This window comes from Fusarium oxysporum, chromosome II, assembly GCF_013085055.1.
Source record: "Fusarium oxysporum Fo47 chromosome II, complete sequence".
Taxonomy (NCBI): Eukaryota; Fungi; Ascomycota; class Sordariomycetes; order Hypocreales; family Nectriaceae; genus Fusarium; species Fusarium oxysporum.
In genome coordinates this window covers 3,934,738-3,956,131 of record NC_072841.1, presented here as the reverse complement: position 1 = coordinate 3,956,131, position 21,394 = coordinate 3,934,738, and the positions used below count along the sequence as shown (strand labels likewise).

Sequence of the window (21,394 nt, the reverse complement as noted above, 5' to 3'; positions counted from 1 at the left end):
CTATTCGAGTTGGTGAAAAGATTACCAATCTAGCAACAATTATTGCATTATGTTAAAGTTAGTGACTGTTTTAGAAATTCAAAGCAATAACAGTCTCATTTCTGTCTGAGCTCCTGATAGTGATGACGGAAGCTTGCGGGGCCAAATTAGAGACCTGGGGGACCGCGCGCCCCTGAAGATTCAGGATCCACGAATAATAGTGGACGTGTTTCTGGAACTGTTCCTCATTTCTCCAAACCAAAACAACTTGACGATTTATTCTACATCTCGTTAAGCTCAACGCCTCGTGCCGATATCTAAGCCGCGAGCCAAACCGTATCTGTATCTATTCGGTTTGTGCCGCTCAATCATTGAACCCTTTTCCCCACTGCCTCTATTTTGAAGGCGATTACGAAAGCTTGCCGCTTGTGCCTTGGAACTCTAAGCTTTTGAGCTACCTCACCACATTCCTTCGACCGCGCGCAATGATAAATCGATCACAATAACATCACTCGCTCACATTAATTCTCTCATTTTATTCTCCTGTTATCGGCAGCGCGACATGTGCGCTCGCCCAGCATGGAGGATCCCTGGGGTTCCCCTTGGACTAACGACGAGCCACCGAAGATAGACCTTCCCGCGCCGCCGCCACATGCGCACTTCACTGCAGACCACTCGGGCAGTTCACAGCGCGTTTCGCCTGCTCATACGCCATGGAACGAAGATGATGATGCATGGGGCGGATGGGCCGAGGCGGGTAAAGATAGTAGCCCGCGCTGGGGCAGAAGTCCTGGCTTGCGCCCCATGGGGGGTAGTCCAGCTGGTTCGAGGTTACCATCGCCGACCCCGGATCCATGGGGACGCTCGCCAACGTTTGATACAGCACGATTACGAAAGGAGGATAACGGAGATTCAGCGATTAGTCTCGGTGAAGGACTGCGACCGATTGTAGGGCGTGTTGCAACGAGGACACCATCACCTGCGCGGTCACTTAAAGAGAACGTAGCAGATATCTGGCAGCAGGCAGACCCGGCGCTTTCGAATAGGAGCTTAAGTCCTTTACCGATCGAAGATGAAGGTCGACCGGAATCACCCAGTGGAGTACCTAGACCAGCTTTACAGCGTGGAATAAGACCGCCTGCTTTGCGACAACCTTCCAATAAGGTTTCTGAGTTGGTGGAGATGTACGATGATATGGCAAAGAGTAGCCATAGTACTTCGCCTATTGATCCATCCATGCGGAAGGTGTCGGACAATGCTTCGGTGCAGGATGTCACGATTGACATGAAGGTTGACGAACCAGATGGGATTGAAGAGGAATTACAGGCGAAGGTCGAGGCGGAGGAGGAATTGAAGGAAGAGTCGAATGAGAAACTTGAAGTTGGACTAGAAGAGGAGATGGAAGCGGAGGTGGAAGAGAAGTCGAAACTTCAACCCGAGCCAGACGCGAAAGTCGAGATCGTGTCTGAAGAAACCCTAGATCAAGACGAGAATGTGATGGAGAATGGAATTGCAGAGTCACCCAAGGATGAAGATCAAGGGCAGACAGACTCAGACTCATGGTCGGATTTCGAATCACCCATGAAGGAGGCACAGCAAGACGAGGCTAAACAACCTGAAGTTGAAGTTTCCAAAGAACAGCCAACAGTAACAACAACTGACACGGCGAGCCATGAAGAGACATCCAAAGAACCAGCACCAGCTCCGCCGAAACCACCCTCGGAACCATTCGCAATTGACATGACAAAGCTGGATGATATCTTCCCATCAATCGAAACGAGCTTCCCATCCCCGGAGCCGATTCCTGATGTCATTATCGACGATAGCTTCACTTCCATCTCGGAGCGCAAAGCATGGTATCTTATGTCGAGACCTGGTTCGATGCGGAAGCACAACTTGGGAGACGACGAAAACTATGTTCGCGTTGGTTGGGGAAACTCCCAGGTTCGTGAACAGGCAATCAGAATTGTCAGGCGATGGATGGAGGAAGACTCGATCACGGGCCGTGTTGTTCTCGGCCGAAGAGGTGGTGCAGCTGGTGCAAAGATCTTCAACTGGGATTCATCGGCGCCATCCACCGAGATCTCAATCTCCGAACTTTTGGCGAGGAAGAATCATTCGAGACAGGCTTCAGCAGCTTCCAAAGGAACCGCCGCGTCGCCTACAGCTGCAGCGTTTGGATGGGGTAGCAACCCCATTCCTTCGCCAACTGTTGCTGCACCCTCTTCTGCGCCTCGCACTTCGACCACAAGTGAGCCGAGGTCATCAGTTGAAACGTCGCCCGTTGAGGCCACGAAAACATCCCCTGTGTCAAAGACAAAGGCACCTCCTTTGGCATCTCCTCCAAGACCACGTATCACCGAGGAGCCTCCTTCTCCTATCAAGCCTACACCATTAAAACCTACAAACCGACCTATCTCTATAACGCAACCTTTGCATTTCCCAGCGTCACCTACAATCTCGGAACCACAGTCTCCACTCAATCCTCCTTCGTTTCTATCAACAAACCGACCGGTATCGGTATCGCAAGCACCGACATCCCCTCTAGCACAACCTCCAACAAACGCAGGCTGGGGCGAAGATGATGACGATGATGATTGGGGCGACATGGTCTCATCACCCACAGCTGAAACAAACGGCGGGTTTACTTCCATGGATGCGATTGTGGATTCCAGTTCGAATGACATCAAAGACCATACCAGTCAGCCCTCAATTACAGCTCAAAGTCCGTTGGATGACATAGTCCAGAGTGCACCGCAATCTGAAATAGTGACCAACGGCCGACCGTCTACGGATACTCTGCCTTTACCTTCTCAAAGCTCTGCGCCTAACCACGCTCAATCGCCCACGGACCCCTGGAACATTTCAGCGCTGCAAGGCATAGCTTCGAGCCACTCTCGATCGACTACTGTCGATTTGACTGCTTCCCCTGTGAAGAGCTTGATCCCCAATCATTCAAGATCCACAACAATTGATTTGGGAACACCTCGGCCGCCCTTGGCAAGTCTTGCATCCGCAAACCTGATATCAAACAAGGCCAAATCACCAATCGAGCAAGCAAACAAGGTCAGTACATGGGACTCATGGGGTTTAGGTTTACTCGATGATTCCAACAAGCCAGTTAGGCCAAAGGAAGATGGGATGTTTGCAAGCCAACAGCTACAAGCTCCTACGCCACTTGACACATTCAAAGACATGGCCTCTCCTAAAAAGCCCCGGCCGGTATCACTACCTGTCCCTCCGCGACCAAAACCAGCCATTGAGTCCTTTAAAGACGACGAGATCGTCGCAAATATTCTTCGAGATCTGCCGGATCTCTCTTACATGTTACGATAATGTGGGGTAGTCATGAGGAGTAAGAGAAGGAAAAATACGTGATCGAAAGGGGTAAACATTGCTGCTAGGGAGTTGCTTCATGATTGGCAGATTGCCAGCTGTATATTAATCATTCAAGGCGTTGATCCGTGTTTTGGATAGCATTGCCGTCATATAATTGTTGGAAATAACATAGAAATTATGAATTACTGCAAGCTGTTTTTGAGCTTTCTTTGGCGTGACGTCTTGCCGGACGAGACATGTGCATGCTGCCTAGAGAGGAATACGGTTCATGCAATACTTCAAGGGCGGATTGTAAACAGGCGGACTTCACCTCGCTATCAACATAATCTTTAACTCAACTACACGCACTAGTATATTACGCCCGAACGAGATGTTGTAAACAAAGTTGGCCCCAATGGTCTCGCAACCTCCGCCAACTCATCAAAGACAGGTGATCCTTCAGTGAACAGCTCACCAGCAAGATATTTTATATCAATACTATAACCACATTCTACGGAATGACAAGGAATGCAAGACTCTGCGCATAGCCTCGCGCTATCTCGGCTGTTATTAAGGTCACTTTCACTGACGTAGAGGCTTCACGACGCTATTGGAAGAAGAATCCCACATTCTCTTGAAGCCGAGCCATAAAGTGTTTCTCGTTCAGAGAAAACGCAGTGTTCCAAGAAAGGGATCCAAAGATATGCCATGGTAGGTATGCATAATGGCTTAGGAGCTTGATGTTGTAAGTAGCCACCCCAAACACTGCTAACATTAGTTAGTTATCTGAGGACTATATGTATCATTACTATACGCAAAGAACTTAATGATATTCTTGAATCGCTGTTCTGGTTCTGATTTTCGCTCCAGTGCCCTTAAGCCCCTTGAGCTGATCAGTCTCGTGTGGAAGAAAGTGATGATATGCAACGAGCCAGGGAGATCACAGACATGAAATAACGCCAACAAGTCGCTAAAAAAGAGTCACAAGATAGCTTTTGGTCTGGATTCAATAGCTTCCCAAAAAGTTGGGCAATTGATAGGAAACGACGACGAGGTTGACTGGTTGTGTAACTCGAAACCAACTGAAAAAAGGTGCAAGGATGAACCGTCTCACTGCTAACTTAGGCCATTGTTTACTTATTGGATCACGGAAGTGACAATATTTAGAAAGACTTATGATAGTTTCAAAGAATAGAACTCCATTGACACCGACATATATGGGTCACATTGTGTGACGATATCGTATATGGCTCGTTTCGTGTAAGGAGATATATACTAAGTAGAATGAATATAGGCTCAAGAACTATTAATCGTGGTTCAATCTAACAAAATCAATGCATTAGAAAACTCGATAAAAAGGGGCTCTATTTCTATGGTAGTGTTCTATTTCGTACTACCGCTATCCATGACCAGTCCTGCCAGTTGAGTTGACAGCCCCCAGCCAATCTCTCAAGTGACAATAAAAACTTCGGTCCTGATGCAACAGCTGGATTATTCCATCATAAGATATATGTTCTTGATCAAATCAAATTCTTGTGATCTGTGTGTCTTTTCAATGAAGGCAAAGAACCCCTGAATGGAGTAGACGGTCAGCTACCAGCATATGAGAATATTATAAGCTGCCTTGTCTTAGCTTATGTAGGTGCAAGATTGTTACAAGCATCCAATTAGTCGGTAGTCGATGGGAGAATAAGCTTTGAGATGCTCTCGGGCACAGCCCTTATCTTGTTACTCCCTCAAGTGTTGAGATGTTCACATATGAAAATATCTGCTTGGTCGAGAGTCTTCCACACGAATTTATTTGAAGTCAACCATGCAAACTCCGGAGGTGCCCGCTCCGCAGCAACTCGTCATCTAAGGCCACAGCCTGATGCGTGAGAACCAGAGCATTGCTTGGTGACGCCGTCTATAAAATCCGCAGTCATCGCAGACAAACGTGCGAAAAGGGTCATCGGCATGAGGCTCTAGCGCCAGAGTAACACCGTCGTTGCAAGCACTTCGCCCAAAGGTGCCGCAGTCGTCGCAATCTGGAAGCAACTTCGCCGTCTCCTAGAGGCGAAATTGACCATCGCAATGCGCGCAGGTTCGGTAGAAGACGAGCGTTTGGCACATGTTGGTGTATAGGTAGGTAGGTTGAAAGATCCGAAGGAGAGATCTCGCAAGGGATAGACACGCTGATAATATCTATAGAAAAAGCAAAATTGAGGATATGAGTTATCTATGAGAGAGGAAAGGGGAATAGGGGATAAAAAGGTATTTATAAGATTGGAAAAGAGACGAGATGGGAAGGTCATTCAGAGAACAAACAGCCTTGACGCGCGGCCATGATGAATCTGTTTGCACTTAGGGACAGTGAATCAGGGTGTAATTGGGCCTGTAAGTCACTGGAAATCTCTAGACTTATTCTGAGTCACTGCACGATGGTGGAATTAGTAGTGTTCAAAGGCAACTTGTGATACTGTTTTGGAGTGATACTATGTCCGTGATGATACACCAAAAGGCAATGTCATCACATGATCTACTTTCCTACCTTGATTTTCTATTAGGAAACTTGCTTACCTGGAATACCCATACTTGTTGTCCTCGCGAGCCTCCATGATTTGGTTGTTGAGTTGATGACTCTCATAAGCCTGTCTGGATCGACAGCCTCGACAACGGTAGTTCTTGTTTGCACCTTGGAGAGACTGGTCAGGCAGAGTAGTGCGAATTACATCGCATGATCCACAGCCATCCTGATGTTTGGAGTATTCGATCTCATCGACGCGTTGGCAGACGATGCACTTGCGACACCAGATCTTGATTTCGCACATGATTGTTGATTGATGATAGAGTTGATGAAAGAATTGGTAAAAATCTTGGGTCGTTTCTTTTGTTCCTCCTGGATTGAGATTTGTAATATTGTGGAAGGGATTGGAAGAGTAATGGCTTTGAGGATGAATATATAGCAGTAGCAACAGTCACTCACCGGAGAGGGAGCAGCTCCATATTCAATATTTCAAGACAGCGAACGTTCTAAAGCCAACCGAACATTTTCGCCTCATAATGCGAATAGATCCTTTGTTCGTATATGTTACGAGGCGCGTCCGTGACTCACAACCGATTGTACAGACAAAGAACAGTAATAGCATAGAAACAGGAATATGAGACGCTCTGTATGATCTATCGCGAAAAGAATACAGATAAATCGATACGTGTTCTATTGACTACACAATATCGAAAAAGAACAAATAACACCAGAACATAACGTGATGACGCCGCGTAAGTCTAGAACAATACCATAATCTAATTTGTGAATTGAAATTTGCAACAGACATATCATATTTTGGAGATGATGCCCAGTTGCCACTATCCAAACTAGCCCCTGTTGAACCCTTCTCTGGAACAAGCCACTCTACCCTATCGATCTGATAGTATCTCACTGCTCTTTCAGCCTAATCTCCAAATCCTCGTTACTCTGTCTACTTAACCCAGGTGGCGCATAGATAACTCTATGAACCCTCACCCCTCTTCCAGTCCTGTCGAGCCTCCTATTCAGGCGTGACGTACGTCTACATCGAGGAGGCCTACACTCTCTGCAATATCGATCCCAACCCCATCCAGTTGGACTGATTTGTCGGAATACCCAGTCGACGCCTAAAAAACAAGCGCCGTAAGTACACAGGTCTGTGTTCTCAGCTTCTTCGCACATGGGGCGATATGCTCGCGATACTTCGTGTCGGATGCGGCAGACAGGACACCGTGCCCAAAAGATGACCCCTTGGCACATTTTTAGTCGACCTAGTGATTGTAGCGGAGAGATTAAGTTGATGGTGTGATAAAAGAGTGAAAGGCAGAATAGGTGGGAGGGAATGAACTTATACTGCTCTTCTTTTCTCTTCACTAGAGGCCGTGATTCGCCTGGTGCATGTCCATGACAGAGATTCAGTTATATCGTTCGTCTTCAACCAGTAGAATCACCGGCGCGAAACATTATTGATCACAGCAGCAGGCTCTGAATTAGGACTGGAGTGCTACAGTGGAAAACAATCCGCCCCCAAACGCGTCACACACTCACTGCTCCTCAGTCTTCCTCCCCTTATTCGCCCGGTACAATCTGGCAAATGCACCAGCCTCGTCTTTCAACAACTCCTGAGGGGCTCCAAACTCAACCAAAGAACCCTTGTCCAACACGGCAACTTTGTCAAAGTCGAGCAGTGTATCAATGCGATGAGCGATCATGATAATCGTACAGTCCGAGAACTCGGTACGGATGACCTCTTGCATCCTTGCATCTGTTTGTGTATCGACGCTACAAACGGTGTCAGAAACAAGAAAAGTTCAAGGTTGATGAAATGACTTACCTGCTTGTCGGCTCATCAAGAATGAGCAGTGAACTTCTCTTCAATAACGCTCTTGCAAGACAGAAAAGCTGGCGCTGACCGTGAGACAAAACGTTCTCGTCCATCTTCTCATCAAGAGGATCCTTATTGTCGTCGATCTTGGCTTCGATGACAGACCAGATACCAACTCGCTCGAGGGCGCTTCTGATCTCATCATCTGACGCCGTATTGCATGGGTCAAGATTGGCACGGATGGTATCGCCAAAGACAAATGGATCCTGCGTCAAGCAGCTTAAACGCTGGCGGATCAAATATCTAGGTACCGTCGAAATATCTTGTCCATCAAGAGTGATCTGGCCATTGACGATCTCTGCCATGCGGAGAAGGGCTTGGACGAAAGAACTCTTTCCACTTCCACTTCGACCGCAAAGACCAAGCTTTTGTCCGGGTTTGATGCTAAACGAAAGCCCACGTAGCACAGGTTCAGTAGTTTGCCTATAGAGTCAACACATTGGACAAAGCCTTTGTTGGTGTAGATCCCACTTACTCATACTGAACATCCAGATTCTTGACTTCAAGACTGCCTTGTCTCGGCCACAATTCCCCTGGTTCATTGTCTTCGTTTGTCTTTTGTTCATTTGGTGCAGAAGAACAGAACATACGAATGCGCGCAATAGCGCCCAGTGATGTCTCGAGGATCGACCAGTTGAGAATAATACCCTTCATGTTGGTACCAAGTCTCATCATGTTGACAAGCGCGATACCCAGAAGTGAAGGATCAATCTTTTCGCGGAGAGTTACAGCAAAAACCACGAGAATGATCGTCAAGAATGCTACCACCATATCCAGAACCAGAGTCAGCCATCGCTGAATACAGTTGAGAAGATAAGCTGGCTTCTGGGCATCATCAATTCGACTCAGCGCCTTGTCAGTATACGGCTGAATCCAACCAAAGGCTCGAATTGTGGCCAGTCCGTCGATGGTCTCGAGGAAATGTGAGAACAGTGGCGCCTTGTGTTCGATTCTAAACAATGTGTTAGTAACAATATTGAACCATTCAAGATCACGCTTATCTTACTCCAGAAGACGGAGTTGTTTGGATGTTCGGACATAGAAACGCTGGATGAGGGCAAGCACAACGATCACGAATGGAATCGAGATGGCAAACCAGCTGACAGCTGCCATAGCAAGACCAGCAGCACCAAAGCATGCAGCAACCTCTGTAATGGATATTAGCTTGCATCAACCATAATGCATAGATATATCTCACCAAAGAGGAAGATGGAAAAGGCCAAAGGGAGAATAATGTCAACATGGCGCAAATCCTGACTGAATCTATTGATCAGAGATCCCGCCGCACTGTTGTGAAGGAAGGATAGGGGAGCGCCCATAGCAGCGTTTAGAAGTCGTGAATGAAGCAATTTTCCACTAACGGGTCCGCAAACCAAAAGGAACATCCTGGGTTCTTGTCAGTAAAGGTCGCACTTTTACAGTCAGTTTCACCCACGCAATGGCAAGCGTAATAAGAACGCCCTCGAAGGCAGACAAGACGGTATATATGCTGAGCCAGTAGCCAATATCTCTGCTATCACGACCTTTTCCATCACCCCACCAAGTGACCCAAACATCTGATACAGGTTAGCAGTGTGTAGATTTTATTCAATAGAGAACTTACATCGAAAGGACGTAATAACCCCTGCACTGGCGATAAGGAGTATCTGGGCGAGCATGTTATGTATCCCATTAGCCTTGAAGTAGTACATAAACACGCTTCGATCACTCGGCACTTCAGTCGGTTCATCTTCAACCGCGTCCTTGTTGTCGGTCTTGTCACTCTCCTCTACAGGTTTGGTCTCGGCAGAAGGTTGGTCATCGTGATCGTCGTGGCTCGAAATGTCAAGATCGTGGATATATCCATTTCCGGATCGCAGTTCATGGTAAGTTCCTTGCTCAACAAGTCTCCCGCCCTTTTCAAGGACGACAACAAAGTCAGACTCCGGGAGCCTGTTCACTAAAAGGACGTCAAACCACTGAGGCATGATTCATTAGTAATAACGTACCTGCATGTGTAGCCAAAATAACAGTAGTGCCATTCTTTCGAAGAAGACCATCCTTTCCAAAGACGCGAGTAAAGATGATCTGCTCAGTCACCTTGTCAAGTCCACTAAACACATCATCAAAGATAGCCACAGGCTTCCTGGAGTATAGGGCACGAGCTATAGCAATTCGTTGCTTCTGTCCACCGCTCAACTTGACTCCTTGCTCGCCAACCTGGGTAAGGTCTCCTTCAGGAAGCCGTCCCAAGTCGATGGTCAGGTCGCAGGCATTGATGACTGTCTCGAACCAGGCGCTGTCGTATCCCTTGGACTCTGCGATGATATTGGCACGGATTGTCGCATTCATAACCCAGGGAGTCTGGTCGCAAAATGCGACTTCTGATGCGTCCAGAGACACATTACCCATAGAAGACGTTGTTTCGCCCAGAATAGCCTTCAGCAGACTCGATTTACCGGAACCAACCGGACCAACAAGCATGGTAAGCGATCCATTCTTGTGACTCGGGAAAGTTGTGTTGATGTCTTGAAGAACAGCTTTCTCGCCCCAGAGAAAGTTGCCATCCTCGATCACGATTCGACTTCCATCGGCTCCAACAGGGATATCTTTCAATGGAGTCGCCTCGATGGTTTCCTGGACGGGTTGCGAGCTCTCCGAAGATGATCTGGAAGTGTTTTTGACGCGGCCATTAACTTGGCGGCGGTCAATTCGCTCTTCCAAATTGAGAAAATCTTCCATTCTTCTGAAGCATCCAAAGACTGAGAAAGATCCTGGGATACTTCCAAGAAGATGCGATAGAGGGTCCATCATGACACCCAAGATAGACAATGCCGTGATAGCTTGGGCTGCAGAGAATGGTTCACCGTTTCCGAACTTTGCCGCAAGGGCATACGCGCCAAAAGTGATTGCTTCAGTCATTCCCACATTGCAGTTGGCTAAAAGAGTGAGCAAAGAGAATATCTGCCAGACCAGAACTACTTACTGATACAGTTCAGATAAACATTGATCAGGCGGTAATGTTTACCGGTTTTGATCTCTTCATCCCGTTTCTGAGAAATGAGGCTGCTAAATCTTTCCGATAGTCCAAGCATCTTGACTGGTTTCATTGAGCCGAGAACCTCAGAAGTAAGATTAATGCGGTCCTGAGTGGCCTTCTGATATTTTATCTGGCGAGCGACCATCATCTTGCCAATGGAACCCGTAAGGAGGAGGCAGACTACACAGTTAGAATTGATTGGACCAGAAGACAGAGTTACTCACTGATTGCTGTGACGATAGGAGCAACACAAACAGCACCAAGCTGTGCTGCCAGCAGGTACATAGCAATGCCAACTGTGAGAGTGTTCGCCCAGGATTCAACCAAGAGCATGTGAAGTTTCTCGATCAGGGTTTCCACATCATTTCCCATGAGTGTGACAGCTGAAGACTCGCCGAGGTCGTCGGTAGGAAGTTTCATCATCTTACTGTAAATCATGGTCATGAGACCACCACGAACCATGGCGCCAGCTCTGAATGTCAGATGCTCGTACCACGCTGTGAGCAGCTATATAATGTCAGCATGGTGTACTTACATCGCCTGGGGTGATCATACCGCAGAACCGATAAAAACGAATGCGAATGCACCAATCAAGCCATAACCCAAGTTCATTGTCGAGTCAGACTCGGGCATCGTGAGGAATCGTAACGCGTTGCTGACAAGAAAGGGTTGAGAGATACTCAAAGCGATCATACCAATACGAGGTGGTATTATACCAAGAAGTTCCCATCTCAAGACAGTCACGGTTGCCAGAAATAGAGAAGGTTTCTTGCTCTTCGAAGTGGCTGTAGTCTCGAATTAGAGGTGTTGACTTCATCTCACTATGGTATCCTACCTTTCTTCCATGATTTTCCGAAACGAACTGCGAGCTTCTCTGAGGATAGCTTCTCGTAGATGGTAGGCAGGTCATTGTTAGTCAGAACAGTAGCCCAGCCTGAGATGAGGAGTGAGTTCAACCAGACAAAGAACCCGCGGCTGAAGGGGCCGCTTGTGCTTTCTTTTGAAATTGGCTTTTCGCTTGATATCAATATCTTGCGTTTCTCAATCGTTTCTAGTACAAGCAAGGTCAACTTGAAGATTGTCGAGGTTGAAAGAGTTGCAGCATACGCAATGTTCAGTGACATGAGCCATTCTGTACGAAGTCGAGCGGCGTCGAATAGAAGCGAGACAAATAAATATGCAGTGAGAATGAATGACGGTCGAACAGATTTGACGTGCTCGACGTGAGCCAACAAAAGAATGGCGAAAGCTGCTAAGAGATTGAGAATGGCCGCAGCTAGTGAGAAGCGAGTATTGAGCTTCTTGGCGGATGGAACTAAAGCTATTAAAACCACCTGCAAGATAGAATATATGGCGGAAGTGATCTGAGTAGTTTAATTTAGCCAAAATGTTAAGGAAGACAACCAAGAGTGTTCTTACCAGCTTTGGTGTATATGTCGCGTGACGCTTGGTCTTGTCTGGACTTCTAAAGAGGTAGAAGGCTCGTGGGCCGGCAATTGCAAGAAAAATAGCAGATGGAACGATGCTGAGGATACTCTCTTGAAAAGATACTGAGACACAGTTAGTCAATTGCTCACGTCAAGTTCCCTGGTGTGCTCACAGGTGAAATCAAATCCACCGCGACAACCCTCGGTCCAAACGCTGGGCCCAAAGAGGCTATCGCCACAGGCCGTGGAGTTGTAGCCGTCCATAACGGCTAAGACTATCACCAAAAGCCTGCAGCCCAAGAAAAAGGCCAAGCTTGAGTGTTTCTTGGCCTCTTGGGATGCAGAATGTTGCAAACCAAGGAGAATATAAATGGAGTTGACGTCCCTGAGACCTGATACCCGTGGACCCAATAGCGTGGTAGTACCCTGCTCATGCATGCATGCATCAGCTCCAATTGCACAGATCCTACAAGCCGCACGCAATTGTGGTTACTCTGCAACCACTACAGATAATCTAGAACGACGTTGATGCAGTTAATAGCTTGGCCATGTTAACATTCCGATAGTGAAAAGATCGTGCCGCATTCGAGACTTGATTTTGGCAGCATCGGTCAGCACGCCTCAAAATAATGAGCATCTCGGACGAATAGAGTCCGTTAAAATGAGGAGACGGATCAAAATCCTTGTTGGGACGATTTCCTTTGCGAGTTCGGCTGACTTTTTATCATTTGCTGGTCGACTTACAAAAGTCCCTTGCCATGGCCTTATTCGGAAGGTAACTGATAAGCGTATCGCAATTATTCCTAGGTACCTATGTCGGAAGAGTATTGTTCCTTACAAACTCCAGCGATACGAAGTATTGTATAGTAGTAATAAAAAAGTATTCTATTTGGGTATCTTTCAGTGTAGATAGTAGATGAATATGTTTCTTAAATTTGGCATATCCAGTCAATGTTGAGATTGTTGCTTGTCGCTCCCCCAAACTCCAACTACTGAAGTCGCAATGGATCATCTGGCATATAATCATCTGTTTCGTAGCCATCGCTGTCTGTAGGATCTTCTCGTGATCGCTTCGTCGGTGGCTTAACGAAGAAGAGCGCAATCCAAGACAGAGAACAGAGGAACGAGACGTAAAACCAAGGCAATCCAATCCAGATTCCTTTTCGCTTCAGACCCTGGTCAAAGAACCAAGCCAGGACTGGCCCTCCGATAAACGACCCTATCACCTCAATCATACCTATCAAGGCATATAGTCGAGCAGTATACTCAGGTTGCACGTAGTGTGTAACTGTTGCGCGAGCCAGAGGACTGTCGGCCGCGCCAAACGTCCCAATGAAGAGACCAAAGAGGAACATGACAGCATTATGACTGATGCCTTGCCAAAAGGCTGCAAAGGCGAGTATTCCGGTCGAGATTCGCGTCAAGAACAAATCCTTGCCAAATGCCGACATTCGAAATCGAGGGGACACCAGAATCTCCGATACCTTGGGCAAGCCGGCGAGGATGATGAGATTTAGAATTCCCAAAGGAGACAGAATCAAGCTCACTTCAGCCATCTTCCACTTGAAATGCTTGCTGATATATTGGCCCAGGGTTGTCGTGTAAGCCGTAAACCGTGCATTCGTCACGAAGAATGTCACCATGATCATGAGAACACTTGGGTCCTTGAGCATGCCAACTGAATGCTTGAGATCTTTGATAGCATGTGATACATGCCCCTTGAAGGTGGTTGGAGCGCTTTTGCCCGCCTGAGCTTTCTGGTGCTTGAGGTTGATAGTCAAGGTTTCAGGAAGCAGGCAGAGGATGCCCACGATGATAGGAACAGTGGCAAAGACAAGGTAGACGGGAACCCAAGGTCCGTACTTGTTCATTAGAATGCCTGCAATGATAGGCCCTGAAATACCTCCCAAAGTCGCACCAAACGTAAGCCATAAGAAATGCTTGGCTCTGGGAGTGATATTAGTATATGCCCGGAGAGAATGATCTTCTGTCCACTTACTTGTCTTCCTCCGAACTGACATCGGCTGCGATCGAATAGAGGGTAGAAAACATTACCGGAACGCCACCGCCGAATATCTGAAAGAAACCTCCCACGATCAAAAGATAGGGCTTTTCTCGAAGCTCGCCTTGAAACGCCTTCATGCTGAAGGGAGCAAAAAGAAAGCACACGGCAATGCCAGACCATGCCAACATCACAGTGGGTTTACGGCCAATCTTGTCGGACATCATTCCATAAGGAAAGGCTACGACAAGACCTGGGACATATTAGACACTGAATATTGGGTAAGTTATCCGTCTGGGGTACTACTCACCAACAATAGAGGTGATGAGACTGTTCCAGCCATACAAGTATCCAAGCTGAGATTGAACCTCATCAACCTTGCATTTCATCTCATCGATGATGTCCGTAGATGTATCCTGGTAGTGTATATGGCAAAACATATCCTCAATCAAACGCGCAGTCGGCAAAAGCAACAACATCCCACTCAAAACAACAGCAAATTTGATGACAGCAATCAAAATGACAATTCTTTTCGGTGAATGAACGCCCCATCGCGAGAATCGATAACTTGGAATCGGTTCTGAATGAGAATGAAGGCTTTCGTTATCGCTTACTGCATCATCTTCTAGCGGGTCGAGATCAAGCAGAGGCACATCCAGATGAGACTCCAACTCCACATCTTCGCTAGAAACGGGATGATACTGAGGTACCATATTGATAGAAAAGATTAAGGAACAACTCAAAAAGATGCCATCCGGCCTTGGAGAAGCCAAAGATGGCTGAAATTGGTTTTAAAAGAAAGAAATTTGAGAAGACGTCAGAATAATCAAGGGAGGCTGAGCTAACTTGAAATTTGACTAGGCTAGCTAGGCTATTTCAAGTATCAGATCCCCAGATTTAGCTTCTTGGCTGACAGCTTCAGAGATTTCAGGGGTTGGAAAGCCACCGACGACCCCTTGTTCTTGGTCGCTGAGCCTCTGTAGGGCTGTTTTTGTTGCGTGGCTTAGGCCTGGACCGTGCTGGTACGCGTATCAGATCGGATTCTTCTTGTTACACAATTTGTTTCCGAGGCGGAATTGGCTCCGTATTGTGCATTGATTTTAATGCTCTTCCTTATGCACCAAGTTGTTACACATAAGCACCAAGAATAGTCAGGGGCCCAACGAAGTTGTAAACGTCGCATCTAAAAGGGATATCGATGTTTTGTCGGGAGGTGTCACGAATTATGCCGCTTAAATAATGGTAGGTGCCGTGATGGATAGAAACTCTATTTCGCAGGACCGTCAACTGCCGTAGCGGGGCCGTATATCAAACCCCGCATCCGTACCATCCGTCTCTCCGGATCCGGTCTCTCCCTTTTAAGAATCAACGACACTCAAAGTACAATAGACTATTACGGTCAACCTAGGCTCTTCAAACTCATAGATCAAACATCTCAGTCATGTCTTCTCCTCTTCGTATTGGCTACGTGCCAGAGCACTTCTCAACTCCCCTCTATTTTGCTCAGAAGCACTTCGGTCTCGATGCGGAGCTGATTCCCTTTCCTTCAGGCACCGGCCACATGGTCACTGCTATTCGAGCTGGTGAGATCGATGTAGCTGTTGGTCTGACTGAGGGTTGGATTGCGGGTCTAGGCAAGGAGGGACTTGAGGGTGATGGTGGATATCGTCTTGTTGGCACATATGTTGAGACACCTCTTTGTAAGTCTTCTTCGCCATGACGATGAAATAGTCACTAACACATAAAGGCTGGGCTATCTCTACTGGTGCAAAGCGCCCTGAGATCACCTCTGTTGACTCCCTCAAGAGCGGCAAAATCGGTGTTTCACGCATTGGCTCAGGAAGTTACGTGATGGGCTTTGTCCTAGCCGATCAGCAAGGCTGGTTGACCCCCGGCGCTGCAGAGAAGCCCTTCTCCGATACAGTTGTTCTCAATAACTTCGAGAATCTTCGAAATGCCGTCAACAGTGGCGAGGCCGACTTCTTCATGTGGGAGCATTTCACCTCCAAGAAGTTCTACGACTCTGGTGAGATTCGTCGCGTTGGCGAGATCTACACTCCCTGGAGCAGCTGGAAGATCGTTGCTTCTACAAAGCTCACCCAGAATGGTCTGGATGCCCGTGTTAAGGACCTTTTTGGAAAGCTGGATGAGGGTATCAAGCACTTCAATGACAATCAGGAGGAAGCTGTCGCGTACATCTCAAGCAGCCTTGGATACACAGAACCTGATGCCCGAGAGTGGCTCAAGACTGTCCGATTCCCTACCAAGACTGAGGGTGTTCGGGCTGAGGTTGTTCAGAACACGGTTTCCATCTTGAGAAAGGCGGGAGTTTTGGCTGAAGGCAAGGGCATGGAGCCTCAGGCCATGGTGTTCTCGTCATAAGCTGGCCTTAATGACCGATCAATTAGCAAAAACTACAAACTAGCAACTCCAAATTTATGGCTATTCGTCAATCCGATCTTTTTCTCCCCGCCTTACCATTTCGCCCACGGCAATTCATCACCGAGTTCACCGACCAATTCTTATATCCCTAACGCTCCGACTCGGTACACATCCGTCGTAGGTGATCGTAAAGATGGGTTAACTGGTTGCAATTTCTTCCAACAAGAGTCCTTTCTTCCATATCCCTGATTACGTGAAGTAGATCGATGACGCGCTCTCTGTAAGTCTCAGCGCACAGCGGCCATAGATGCGCTGAAATGAGTTCCCGATGAAATTCGTCAGACGAAAGCGATCTACAGTACGAACATGCTGCAACTTTATAGTCTTGATAGGTATTGAAGATCTTTTCGTTGGGAAGAATGCCTCCATCAAAATAGAGGACTTGGTGGGAAAGAAGACGTAGCCCCTTGAAGATTTTGTCGACATAAAACTCACGCTTGTTCAGCAAGTTCTTGTCTGTTGCACAATTAGTTCAACATTCAAGATACAATAGTAAGTATATCACTTACCAATAAGTCTGAGGTCCTGTATCCTGGCCCAATCCTTATCCTTGATGCAATCCCTTGCCTCTTCGGGCAACTCCCTCTTACCAGCTCTGCAGAAAAGGCATAAGTTGTCGAGGACCAATTGCATAACGTCGTGAAGTCTTAGCTTTTCGGCGACGAGAGCCAGAAGCAGCCAGTCTTTCACCCGGTACAAGTACGTAGCCTTTTTTGCCATGTCAAAGATACACCCTGAGATGGCGTCCTTGTGAAAAAAAGGAGAGAATTGCGCTCCTTGAGTTCCAACCATTTTTGGATCCATACCACTGCTGTAAGTGGCTTTCGGATGTCCCAACCAGGCATGAACTTCGAGTATGTAGAATAGAAGGCGAGGGCTGGAATTTTCATAGTCCACCACTTCTTTGCCATGGACAATTTCCAAGACTATTCGGAGAGCGTCCTTAGCCCTCTCATTCCTGAAGTCCATGCCATTGGTGTCGGCCATCCTTTTGCGTCCGCCCAGAAGTTCGAATTGGCGCCACGGAGGACATATTCTGTTCATGCGATCTTCGTTAACTGGAAAGCTCAGGATCTCGTCTCCTTTAAGCACACAGAGCGTCGAGGTTCGCTTGTCTCTTTTCGGTTGAGAGAGACGATGAGATACGCTGCGTGTGATATAAGGCCGGTCTCGGGTCGACGGTGAACTTTCTTTCTCAATTGGGACTCCTTTATGCTTTACCATTGTATTGGTGCTCTTGCGCTTTTTCGATTTCCTGCGGGACATGGATGCTTTAGGAGCAGGCGGCGACTGCTCTTTAACTCGTGCGACCGTTTAAACGCAAATCAAGAAAATTCAAGGATGAGTCAAAGAAATAGGCAGAAGGGATGCAGCAAACCGAATTACAGTCATATAGCAGGAGATGGGACTTTGATTGGATACTTTCGAAAGTAAATTGTCGGCGCAGCTTGACAGTGTTGGAAATGACTAGGAGGCCAGTGAATCGATCTGGGCGTCCTGAGAAGACCAACCGGGAGCTTGGGTGTATTTGGGCAAGCACGACGGATACATGCAGTTGCATAGCAAACTTCGAGTCTGAAGTCTAGGAGGAAGGTGCTTGATTGGTCCTTCCGAAATGAAGAAGGGAGAAATTATATACATCCGTCAGTTTAGGCCAAGTTATCATCAGTGGTGTTTGCTGTATCACCGCCCTGTCAACACCCTCGGGTAGGGATGATACTTGATTAAAGATCGACCAAGTCATTGAGTTGGAGATCACGGCATTATCTGTTTCAAATCTGCTCCTAGTCATTGGTCTTCGAACTTGGTCAATATGTCTACCTGCTGCAAATACTTTTGCTGGCATTCAAGTTACCCTAGATATTCCTTCACGAATACACCGCATTCATTACATAACGTTTACAGCCGTTACTAGCAAAGAGCTTGGTACTTTTGGTCTATTGAAGAAATGGGTAGGTCGTCAAGCCTTTCGCATTCATCCTCATCGCTGCTCAATTTTGTATACCAATGCTACCTTATTTGCGTTTATCAGTTCGATAATTTGAACGTGTCAAACACAGTCTATTAGAGACCAAGATCTCCGTGCATCAGCTTAATGTCGTTATCCAAAATATTATATAAAATTAAAAAAAGATCTGACTTGAGAGTCTCACAAGTTTATGTGAATTTGGTATAAGTGATATCAGAATGGGTTTCACCGGTGGGAATAAACCACCCCCGATACCGGCTCAAAAATAGAACCCTTATCTTAAACTTGCGAATGATTACCCCAAAGTGTCACCAAGATCCCCGCTTCGATTAATTGCGTGCTCGAGACCCTGGAATTCAATAACCGTCCGACATCCGCGACCATATTAATATTATCTCTCTCCCACATTTCAAACACAACCATCGAAATACTCTCAAAACCGCAGTGGTCGCTTGCGCTGACATCACCAACATCTTCGCTTATCGCGACTCGGGCCGAGACGCGCACAGTTGCGCGCATCCGGGGAAACTGCTTTCGCATCGAAGATAAGAGATGGCACCGGCTATGTCGACTTTATCAGATGAGGGATCGCTTTCGCGAGAGCGACAGCATGTACAAGATGAGAACGATGTGGCAGTACCTTCGAGCCCGCTACTAGAGTCGAGATCAAGATCACCAGCTGGGTTGAGGGCGAGACTGGGCTTGGGCGGTGTTGCGAGAAGAACCCTTGGCTTTGCGCTGTTATTGCTGACCGTGTTCCTGTGGACATTATACAATTTCATCGCCAGTGTAGGAGCATCAAAACGGTAGCCTTCATGTTCAAGCTAACAAATGTTTTTAGTACATGTTCTCTGATCAAACCTACAACAAGCCTTTCTTCATCGTTTACCTCAACACCTCGATATTCGCTATCTCCTTAATACCCAAGTTCTTCAAATACCTACGGAAGCATGGAATCAGTGGAATGCGAGATGATGCGACGCAATTATGGTCCGATTACAAGCATGGCAGAATAAATACGAAGTCACTCTATCAATCCGAGGACGACCAGGCAACCGAGCGCTTGATATCGCAAGGATACGGAAGCACCGAAACCGCAGCCTCCGAAGAGAAGCTGACATTCAAGGAGACTGCCGTTTTGAGCTTCGAGTTCTGCATGCTGTGGTTCTCAGCGAACTACTTTGCATCAGCTTGTCTCGAATACACAAGTGTCGCGAGCGTTACGATCCTGACATCCACGAGTAGTGTCTGGACTCTTATCTTCTGCTCCCTATTCGGAATCGAGCGGTTCTCGACAGCCAAGATCTTAGGTGTAGGAGCTTCTCTAGCAGGAGTGATTCTTATCTCGACTGTGGATTTGTCCGGCAAAAGCGATGAGGATAGAGGGTCGTTCCCGCACAAGTCACCTACACAAATCGCGGTTGGAGATTCAATGGCGCTTCTGAGTGCTGTTATTTATGGTCTTTATGTGACGGTGATGAAGCGCAAGGTTCCAAATGAGGACAAGGTCGATATGCAGCTGTTCTTCGGGCTGGTTGGTGTTTTCAACGTGGTTCTCCTTTGGCCCATCTTCTTCATCTTGCATTGGACGGGCTTGGAACCGGTGAGTTTTGTCCCGATCCGTGGTGTGATTGTGAGCTAACCGTGGCCAGTTTGAACTACCACCTAGTAGCACACTTTGGGGCATCATTATTGTAAGTTACTGTGGTTCCGTCGAGGTATCAGAAAACTAACACACGATCAGTTCAATGCGGTGTCTTCCTTCATCAGCGATATTTCATGGGCCCTCGCTCTGCTCATGACGACACCCCTTGTGGTGACAGTTGGCTTATCTCTCACAATACCCCTGTCTTTGATTGGCGAGATCTTGCAATATCAGCAATATTCGAGTTTTACCTATTGGGTTGGTGCTGCAGTTGTTTTTGTTTCATTTATTGTGGTCAGCCGAGAAAGTCACGATGGGGAGGAGCCCAAGAAGGACGACGACTTGGAGAGATCGGTGGGAGTTTAAGTGTACGGGTCATGAAGATAACGAAATGCACGAGCTTACGGACTTTTGAGGCGTTTGGGTTGCTTTCAACAGCAAGTTACGGAACAGCAGGGACAAGTTATGCACAGGATGCAAGGCGTTTCAACCGCAAGATATGGCTACATGAACAGTTCAGTCATGGAGATAAGGAGTTAAGGACTTAATTTAGAATGTTAGATTTCCCGATGTAGAAAATTGCAGGAAATAAGTCTTGATCGTGCAGGGTCTTGAGGGTCCTGTGGTTCTGGACCCTGAACTTCTCACTTATACTCTCGATCTTGGGCCATGTAGGATGATCTGTGAAGATCGAATCGAAAGTTTGGGCGGGACCATGCGCCTTGGGACCGGGGTTCGGATCGGGGAAGGGTTTGAGGCAGCCGGGTCTAAAGATGAGATGGCCAATTGTACTGCTTTTTATGAAGGATGTCACTTAGATACGGAAGCTGTGGGAAATCGTATCATGTCTGGTGATGGCTGATGTTTTCGTCTAATTCTTTACTTTTGCAATAATTGACAGCTCAGCAGTACTCGTAATAGTAGTATACGTGGACATATTTGCTTCTTTAAAGCTGAAAGACCCTGAAATATAATCAAAACTCATATCGACTAGATCTTTCGTAAATCTCATCTGCCTTGATTCTTGTGTCCTCTATGCTCAAACGATAGAATGCTTGTCCTGGCCCGGAGCAGCTCCGTTAAACATTCTTCCCTGTCCGACCCAGAGCTCCGGAGCGTTTTGGCGTTAGATCCCTGTTTCCAGCGGGTCCATTACCGATGACACGCCAAAATTCCGATCATGACTTCACGTTTCCAAGTGG

At 47.1% G+C, this 21,394-nt stretch overlaps 7 protein-coding genes across 7 annotated transcripts; 3 read left to right on the top strand and 4 right to left on the bottom strand.

Annotated features, from left to right (window-relative positions):
* The first annotated feature begins 186 nt into the window (after positions 1 to 186).
* Positions 187 to 3,510, top strand: FOBCDRAFT_215729 (uncharacterized protein). Its single transcript, XM_031174272.3, has one exon. It carries the CDS (start codon positions 559 to 561, stop codon positions 3,313 to 3,315), a length of 2,757 nt encoding a protein of 918 aa, XP_031051057.2. The 5' UTR covers positions 187 to 558; the 3' UTR covers positions 3,316 to 3,510.
* A 1,751-nt stretch (positions 3,511 to 5,261) lies between these two features.
* On the bottom strand, positions 5,262 to 6,107 carry FOBCDRAFT_197340 (uncharacterized protein; the record flags this gene model as incomplete). Its single annotated transcript, XM_059608867.1, has 2 exons — positions 5,262 to 5,481; positions 5,857 to 6,107. 2 exons carry the CDS (start codon positions 6,105 to 6,107, stop codon positions 5,262 to 5,264), a joined length of 471 nt encoding a protein of 156 aa, XP_059464206.1.
* A 1,207-nt stretch (positions 6,108 to 7,314) lies between these two features.
* On the bottom strand, positions 7,315 to 12,398 carry FOBCDRAFT_288814 (P-loop containing nucleoside triphosphate hydrolase protein; the record flags this gene model as incomplete). The annotated part of the gene is made up of 14 exons (XM_031174269.3): positions 7,315 to 7,585; positions 7,638 to 8,111; positions 8,164 to 8,640; positions 8,695 to 8,836; positions 8,887 to 9,074; positions 9,124 to 9,244; positions 9,292 to 9,627; positions 9,677 to 10,606; positions 10,654 to 10,887; positions 10,932 to 11,214; positions 11,263 to 11,492; positions 11,543 to 12,071; positions 12,127 to 12,257; positions 12,308 to 12,398. 14 exons carry the CDS (start codon positions 12,396 to 12,398, stop codon positions 7,348 to 7,350), a joined length of 4,404 nt encoding a protein of 1,467 aa, XP_031051054.3. The 3' UTR covers positions 7,315 to 7,347.
* A 603-nt stretch (positions 12,399 to 13,001) lies between these two features.
* Positions 13,002 to 14,915, bottom strand: FOBCDRAFT_215726 (major facilitator superfamily domain-containing protein). The gene is made up of 3 exons (XM_031174268.3): positions 14,447 to 14,915; positions 14,134 to 14,389; positions 13,002 to 14,081 (listed from the first exon to the last, which is right to left on the bottom strand). Exons 1-3 carry the CDS (start codon positions 14,847 to 14,849, stop codon positions 13,124 to 13,126), a joined length of 1,617 nt encoding a protein of 538 aa, XP_031051053.2. The 5' UTR covers positions 14,850 to 14,915; the 3' UTR covers positions 13,002 to 13,123.
* Positions 14,916 to 15,417: 502 nt separating this feature from the next.
* On the top strand, positions 15,418 to 16,608 carry FOBCDRAFT_215725 (uncharacterized protein). The gene is made up of 2 exons (XM_031174267.3): positions 15,418 to 15,836; positions 15,884 to 16,608. Exons 1-2 carry the CDS (start codon positions 15,578 to 15,580, stop codon positions 16,516 to 16,518), a joined length of 894 nt encoding a protein of 297 aa, XP_031051052.2. The 5' UTR covers positions 15,418 to 15,577; the 3' UTR covers positions 16,519 to 16,608.
* Positions 16,609 to 16,666: 58 nt separating this feature from the next.
* FOBCDRAFT_269706 (uncharacterized protein) lies at positions 16,667 to 17,844 on the bottom strand (the record flags this gene model as incomplete). The annotated part of the gene is made up of 2 exons (XM_031174266.2): positions 16,667 to 17,034; positions 17,088 to 17,844. The coding sequence occupies 2 exons, from the start codon at positions 17,842 to 17,844 to the stop codon at positions 16,667 to 16,669; spliced, it is 1,125 nt and encodes a 374-aa protein (XP_031051051.2).
* Positions 17,845 to 18,961: 1,117 nt separating this feature from the next.
* On the top strand, positions 18,962 to 20,810 carry FOBCDRAFT_17407 (uncharacterized protein). The gene is made up of 4 exons (XM_031174260.3): positions 18,962 to 19,336; positions 19,389 to 20,150; positions 20,200 to 20,241; positions 20,292 to 20,810. Exons 1-4 carry the CDS (start codon positions 19,100 to 19,102, stop codon positions 20,556 to 20,558), a joined length of 1,308 nt encoding a protein of 435 aa, XP_031051045.2. The 5' UTR covers positions 18,962 to 19,099; the 3' UTR covers positions 20,559 to 20,810.
* Positions 20,811 to 21,394: the final 584 nt, after the last annotated feature.